At 35.1% G+C, this 7,735-nt stretch overlaps 1 protein-coding gene across 1 annotated transcript; it reads left to right on the top strand.

The window, feature by feature from the left end:
* Positions 1-4,504: 4,504 nt before the first annotated feature.
* Positions 4,505-6,201, top strand: LOC18435139 (peptide methionine sulfoxide reductase). The gene is made up of 2 exons (XM_006845190.4): positions 4,505-4,858; positions 5,764-6,201. Exons 1-2 carry the CDS (start codon positions 4,544-4,546, stop codon positions 6,013-6,015), a joined length of 567 nt encoding a protein of 188 aa, XP_006845253.1. The 5' UTR covers positions 4,505-4,543; the 3' UTR covers positions 6,016-6,201.
* The last annotated feature ends 1,534 nt before the right edge of the window (positions 6,202-7,735 follow it).

Below are 7,735 nucleotides of genomic sequence, written 5' to 3'. Positions count from 1 at the left end.
GTTCCAAGTAATGTTCCACCTGTTTATCAGACAAAGGCTGACCTAACGCTACATCTCAAGTTTGATTCATATGACTGAACTACAACCCCCCCGCCCCCCAAAAAAAAAAGCAGACAAAAAAAGAATATACGTGTGAATTTTGTTAAACTTTAGCGAACCATGCCTAATGCCTGCCACTTGGGCTTTCGGAAACTAGCAAAGAAGAACTTGCATTCCTATCGTTGTGCTGAATCCTTTCACCGTGCAGGTTGTTTTTAATAAGAATTACTAACTTTGGTGAGCCTATTGTTAAGCTGAAATTGAACTGTTAACATTGTTTCAATTCTTGGCAAATTTTGTAAAAACAAAAACATTTAGGCAGGCTAGGCATTGGTCAAGCACTCAGCCAACATGAATCATTTTACCCACACACTATGCTCTAACAGGTCTCATTAACCCAACCGTTTTTTGCTTTTTCAAATGTTAGCAATAATAATCTCAACCAAGCTCCAAATTCAACTTTTATATGGTGCTTTTTAAGGAGGACAACAATTTTAGTTCTTGGAAAAGCTTTATCAAACATGTTAACCTAGCATCACAATATTAAACAAAATCAGAGTCCTACAGTCTATCCACCTAATAGGTTTAACTGTCCTAGTGGGACTATTGTAGTGTCATCAAGAAACTTGATGCATCTTAAATAAAAGGAAAAAGTTTACATAAGGTAATAGGGTTTTAACTGTCCTAATGGGACTATTGTAGTGTACATCAATAAACTAGATGCATGTTAAATAAAAGGAAAAAAGTTTATATAAGGTTGATGCATGTTAAATAAAAGGAAAAAGTTTATATAAGGTTGAGGCCCTAAACAATAAAACTAAGGCGCACTTCAAAAGTTCACTAGAAAGAGTTGTTTCGATGCCGAAAAACCCTCAAATATGATTATCTCGACCTTGAGATACATGGATTTAGAAAAATGTGGACTTCAAGTCTTGAAAATAGTGTATCATGTAATCCATTATATAGACCATCAGTTTTAAAGATTTTCAAATATTCGTAGATCTGTTTGATCTGCACTACTTTTGAAGCTTTAAATTTTATAATTAGAGATTAAAACAAATTTTCAGGTCATCACAGAGATTTTCGATACTGAAAATGGCATGAATACAAATAAGAAAACCAATTACTAAAATAGAGCGCATGTTCAGTAAAATCATAACAATATGTTGAATGTTGAAAGAGTGGGACCTCCAATAGGAGTAGGGCTGGCATCAAGCCAAGCCTAGGTAGGGACAACATTGGCCTTAACCCTGGCCCAGGCGAAAGAGGCCTTAGCCTAGGCCCTATTAGGGCTGGGCAGGGCCAAATATATGAAAGAAAAATAGCCTAGAACCTATTAGGGCTAGGCAGGGCCAAATGTATGAAAGAAAAATTAAAAGATTAAAAGTAAGAACGAACTAGGACGACCCTGGCCCAAGCCAGGCCCGGCCTTGGCCTAGAGCTGTAGTGTCCTGAACCTCGGGCCACATTTTGTGGCCCTGGTCCTAGTTTTTTAGGGCCTGGGCTGACTGAGCCGAGCTGATGGCGCTAGGCTGGGTCGCCCGGCCCATTGCCATCATGCACGAGTTATTTCTTGTTCTGATGGGTCCTATTTGCTTTTCATCACCATCCATTATTTTCAAAGGATGTTGTTGATTATGGGGTAAGAATATTAAAACAGGCGATCGTACTTGCAATGTTTTCGTTTTTGTGGCTGTACTGTTCGGAGGCCAAAATGCATCAGAGCTTTTCCCGAGTACAATGTAAAGAAAATTATGTCACCCCAGGAAAAATTCAATGCCTATTCAGAAGGTTTTATCCTACTGAGAGGAACCCAGCCCCCCCCTTATGGATGGTAGAGTTAATTTATTTTGGATGGTCATTAAACAACACTGTGATCTATACGATTACAAGGAGAGAACTGTCATTAGTATCACCATGGTCCAATCAAATATTTGGTGCAGACGGAGAGGAGACTTCTGACCGTTCGTCCATACTTTAATTGCATACTTTTAGTATTTCTGATGCGGACCCAATTTGGATGGGAATCAGTCGGGGCAAAACTGGTTCAGCGTTGGTATGGGTCTTGGCCAGTTGTCCTCCTAAAGCCACCCTTATATATTTTTTCTTACCCCATTAATCTCTATTTTAATTTCTACTTTATTTTATTTATTTTTAATGTTTTTTTCTAAATCACCGATTTGGATTGGTTCAAACCCAATCTGAAACTCCGATCTAGCAATCCGATATGGAGGATTTTAAAACACTCGTTACAATTAACAAGACTATAGGCATCTATATGTTATATAGCTCATAATTTGCATTGCCCCCAATGTTAGAAAAATCGGGCGATCTAACCGGTAACCACCCATTTGATCGGAACCGGCCCCTTGACGTTTCTGGTTTCGGGTGGTTTGGTGATCGACTGGTATTTTTTTTAAAAAAAATGTATATAAAATCCAAAAAATAAGGAATTCGGTTTATAATATATTTTTTAACGTTATTTACATTATGGTAAAGATTAAAAATTGTTTTGATCATTAATATTCACTTTTCTATTTTCTCATCTTTTTTAGAAAATTTTAAAAATACCGCTAGACACAAATCAATTCTTTAAAATTCATTTTTTTCATTAATTTTCAACTCTATTTGAATTTGTTTTGTTTTAATCATTATCTATATGCTATTCATATTTTAGTAGATTTATTTTTTTTTATTTTTTTTATTTTTATTTTATCAATTTTTTGACTGCCCGAAACTTGCCCCGTTAGAACGGTTGAATTGGCCAGTTTACCAATTAAACCGCTTCTGGCCCCTGTTCTATTAATTGTTCCGGTTCGATTTTATGAACTATAATTGCCTGTATTTTTAGTTTTTATACCATATTTGTTTGGAGCAATCATAGTCAACTTGCATCCATGGAATATTCACTGGACATTAATGCTACCCCAACAAGAGGCGAACTCATCAAAAGACCTAGCCAAGCCGTTGACTTTGAGAAAATTGGATGTATAGATAATTTTCACCGTAGATCGACAAGAACAACTCATTTTCATCTTATAAGATGTATATTTTTTTTAAAAAAATGCATATCTACAACTTAACCAAAGGTCTTACTTCTCGTTATATATATATTTTTTTAATTTTTTAAATTGCCTCATGGTTAGATAATTAATGTATGTAAGCAGGAGTTGTCATTTTAATTTTTATTCTTCTTTGTTTATTATAAATGGGCTTCTTCAATGTCTCCTACTTAAAAAATCATGCGTGGAGCAGATTTGAATAGGCAAATACCCAATGTCTAAATCCACTTAATTCTTCTTTTTTGTTATGAGATGGTTTCTTTATGTCCGAACCTATTTCCTACATATAAAAATTCAAGCGGGTGTGCTCCGATGCCCAAGGCATGTGCATGCTAACCTATAAATTTCCAAGTGGGAGATGCCCAATGCATGGGCATGCTTTCTTTGCAGTATACATATGAATTCCGCTATAAGATGTTTATTTGATAAAAAAAGATTGTATATACACAAGTTAAGCAAAGGTCTTACCTTCTTCACACATATATATATATATATATATATATATATATATATATATATATATATATATATATATATATATATATATATATATATATATATATAAAGCAAATGATCGGTGTTTAATTCACCCTTTTTATGTTTTTTTCTTTTCTTTTCCCGTAAGCGGGTTCATTCTAACATTGTATATCTAAACATGTCTCTTGAATTTAAAAATTCACAAGTGGAGCAAAATTAGATTGGCAGATGCCTAATGTTTAAACCCGCTCAAGTTTTTCTTTTTAACAGGACTTTTTTTATTTTTTTATTTTTATTTTTTATTTTTTTATTTTTTTATTTTTTTCTCTCAAAAAAAAGAGTTTTTTTTTCTAACAGGATATGGTTTTTGAGTATTTGAACCCATGTCTGAACCCATTTCCTCGTTGTAAAAATTCAACTTGATAGGTTCAAATGCCCTATGTATGATCATGTAAACTTGTGAATTTTCAAATGGGAGATGATTTCAGATATTATAAATGTTTGAGTTGGACTACTTACAAATAGTACAAGTGAAGTGGTCCAATGCCTAAATCTGTTTCTCACTTTAAGGAAAATAACCTTGTTCGCATGACTAAATCTTGGGTAATTTGGAGATAAAAAAAGTGAAAAAAAAGTAAGCCCTTTGTGTAGTATATAAAGTTTGTGAGCTTTATTATTATTAATATTATTTTATTTTTATTTTTTACATTAATAAAGATATAAATACATTTTAAGGCTCACAAAAAATTCTAGTAGTGAAACCACATTTTTCGACTGTAGGCTCTAATTTGATTTAAAAAACATAAAATAAAATAAATTTACAGTGAAAATTCGCAGTGGTTCAAATCTATATATTTTATCAGCTCGAGCAAGATCGTCCATCCATATATATATATATATATATAGAGAGAGAGAGAGGAGGATGTGATCGTGTGGAGAGAGAAAGAGGTTGGTAGTAGTTGCAGATGGCGGGGGAGAAGAGCAACGCCTTGGTGCCTGACACCGATTTGCCCGACGACCCACGTCTCCAATTTGCTCAGTTCGGTGCTGGGTGTTTCTGGGGGGTGGAATTGGCGTTCCAGAGGGTGCCTGGAGTTGTGAAGACAGAGGTTGGGTATTCTCAGGGCCATCTCCACAACCCTTCTTATGAAGACGTTTGCACTTCGCTCACCAAGCATGTGGAGGTGGTGAGGCTCCAATATGACCCCAATCTCTGCCCCTACACTGCTCTTCTCGATGCCTTCTGGTCTCGCCATGACCCCACCACTCTGAATCGCCAGGTCTTCTCTCTCTCTCTCTCTCTTTCTCTCTCTCCCTCTCTTCTTTATTGTTGGTTTTTTTCATTGTTTTTGTTTCTCTTTCTTCAACATCAATGTTGTTGGGTTTTATCCTTCGATTTTTGTATTCAAAATATGTTGGGCTTTTCCCTGTGCTTTTTTTGGACATTCTCTTTCTATCGAAATCGAGATTTGGGTTTTTCCCATTTTATGTCCCTATCTAAGGTTTATCTTTGACTCAATCAATCATTCAGTGATTTGCCCCATTTTGTTATTGGGTCTTCCAAAAGGGATTTGCCCAATTTTCTTGTTGGGTCTTCTCTGTTCTTTTTGGAAGAATTATCAGGAATTTGTTTTAAAATTAGCGATTTTGGGCTTTGGATTTTTGGTTATTCATTCTCTCTGTTCTTATCAGTTAATGATTGGTGTATTGCCTTTTTCTCTTGTTGAGTTTACTCTTTTCCTTTTGAAATCATCATCATCGGAGCCTTCTCCGAACTACTTGGAGTGGGCTAGACCGCCATTCCAATCCATTAAGGGTCATAGTCTATCAGACCACAAGTCACGTATCTTTTCTTGCTACTTCGATTATTGTCCTTTCAGGGCTTCCCTTTTCCTTTCGATATGATCTCTAATAAATTTCTTTGTGATTGAAGATGGGTCTCCTGTCAGCTTTCCCTCTCTCTGCGACAATTGACTTTATTTTTTAAAATTGGTTTTCATTTTTTCCTTTTGAAAGGATTGTTTATGAGTTTGTTCCTGGGATTCGATAGCAAATTACTGTTTGGGGCCTTTGCTCCTTTATTTTCCTGGGTTTGTCTCTCCCTTCTGAAATGACATTTCATGAATTTGCTAGTGATATCTGTAATACTTAGGTTGATTTTCTGATCTTTGCGCACTGTATATAGGGTGGAGATGTGGGTACTCAATACAGATCAGGTATCTATTACTACACTGAAGAGCAAGCAAGGAGTGCTTATGAGTCCAAGGAATTGCATCAGCAGAAGGTGACTGCAAAAATTGTGACTGAGATTTTTCCAGCAAAGCGCTTTTACAGGGCAGAAGAATATCATCAGCAATACCTTGAGAAAGGTGGGAGGCAAGGGTTTAAGCAGTCTGCTCAAAAGGGATGCACTGATCCAATTAGGTGTTATGGTTAAATAGTTAAGGCTATTTGTTTAGTGTTTATGTTTCAAGCATCAAAATCTTTCTCACTGTATTACTGGGTGATCTAGTTGACATTTATAAAATGTTGTCTGAACCTCATCTATGATTTATTTTGACTTTGTGTGTTTCTGTTTGTTGACTTCATAACTAATACATTTGGGGATTGGTATTTGGATTTCTATTTTTTTTTTTTTTTTGAGAAATTCTTAAATCTACCTTATTTGGATTTCTAGTGTATTGATTTTTCTTGTGTATTGATTTTTCTTAGTGTATTGATTTTTCTTAGTGTATTGATTTTTCTTTTGTATTGATTTTTCTTAGTGTATTGATTTTTCTTGTGGGTATGTATTATTTGTCTGAAATTGCAAGATTTAGGGTTCCTTTTCCTAGTTCACGACTTTTTCTATTAATTCTTGGTTAAATGATTTAAACTATGAACATGCTATGAATGACTTGGGTTAATTTTCATTTGGTGGCGTCTAAACTGTGCACCCTCTATTTAAATGACATTATCTCCATGAATCATTTGTCTTTAACCTGAATAGTTCATAGAAGATCTGATCTGACTCTAATACCCTCTTAGATGTTAAGCTACAACATCATCATCATTCAAGCCTTGTCCAAATTATTTGGGATCGGCTGCATGAATCCTGTTCTTACATTTTTCTCTATCAAGGGCCATACCTTCAATAAGACTAAAAGTTATCATATCGTTTTTCACTACTTCTATCTATGTTCTTTTAGGCTTTTCCCTTGCCCTTTTAGAGATTTTCAATTGAACTAAATCACACTTTCTAAGCGATGTTGTAGTAAGTCTACACTGCACATCGCCAACCCACCTAAGTCTACTTTTTTTTATCTTATTGCCTATTGAAGCCACACCTAAGTTGTATTTGATTCAAAAATTTTCAAGGCAATATTATCGGATTCACTTTTTTACATCTTTTTTGTTACGTGTGATATGAAAAAGGAACACAGACAGAAAAACAATTCTATTTTGATTTCCCATTCACTTCGTGGCTGTTGGTATTAGGTTTGAATCTTGGTCACCCCAAGATGAAAAAGAAGCCTGAAACAATGAAAAAGTAGGCCCCTGAACATGTTTTTGGCAAATATTCATCATGATTTGGCTCGATGTGGCCTTGGCTTGAATTTTTTGATTTTGGCTGATCAAGCAGAATAATATTGAATAAATGCAATTTGCTCAAATAAACCACATTCAATTTCTAAGCGAAAATACAAGATGTTTCTGCTGGTTTAGATAAACAAACAAAGATAACAAATTTGCTCTAAAGCTGGGTGCAGTACTGGAGATGCTAAGGCTTCACTAGTTATGTTATACAGTCCAATACATGGTAAGGTAAGAAGGCTGAGAACAAAAGGATGAGGTTGGATGGGTAAGCCGCACTTAAATTACTCTGTTGGCATATGTTTGCTTTGAAACCATTCTACAAAAACAGGGAACCCTTTTGTGCATACAAAGAAATATTTTTTTCAGAGAGACTATGTGTGATTCTAAAGCAATGCCACATGAAATTCTATGTGTCCATTGATTTACATGAAATCAATTGGTTTAGTTGGAACTCATGTTACAGTAACCTCTAATGTCATTTCCAGTACTTTCGTTTTGGTGTTTGGTATGTCATTTCCAATGAATTTGTGCATAAACTGGACTAGATTCCGGCTAAAGAATTCTATACCATTATGCAAGGT

Source organism: Amborella trichopoda, chromosome 6 (assembly GCF_054954075.1).
Source record: "Amborella trichopoda isolate Santa Cruz 75 chromosome 6, AtrichopodaSantaCruz75HAP2 v2.0, whole genome shotgun sequence".
Classification (NCBI taxonomy): Eukaryota; Viridiplantae; Streptophyta; class Magnoliopsida; order Amborellales; family Amborellaceae; genus Amborella; species Amborella trichopoda.
The sequence above is the reverse complement of the archived record's forward strand: the minus strand, read 5'-3'. Positions and strand labels throughout refer to the sequence as shown.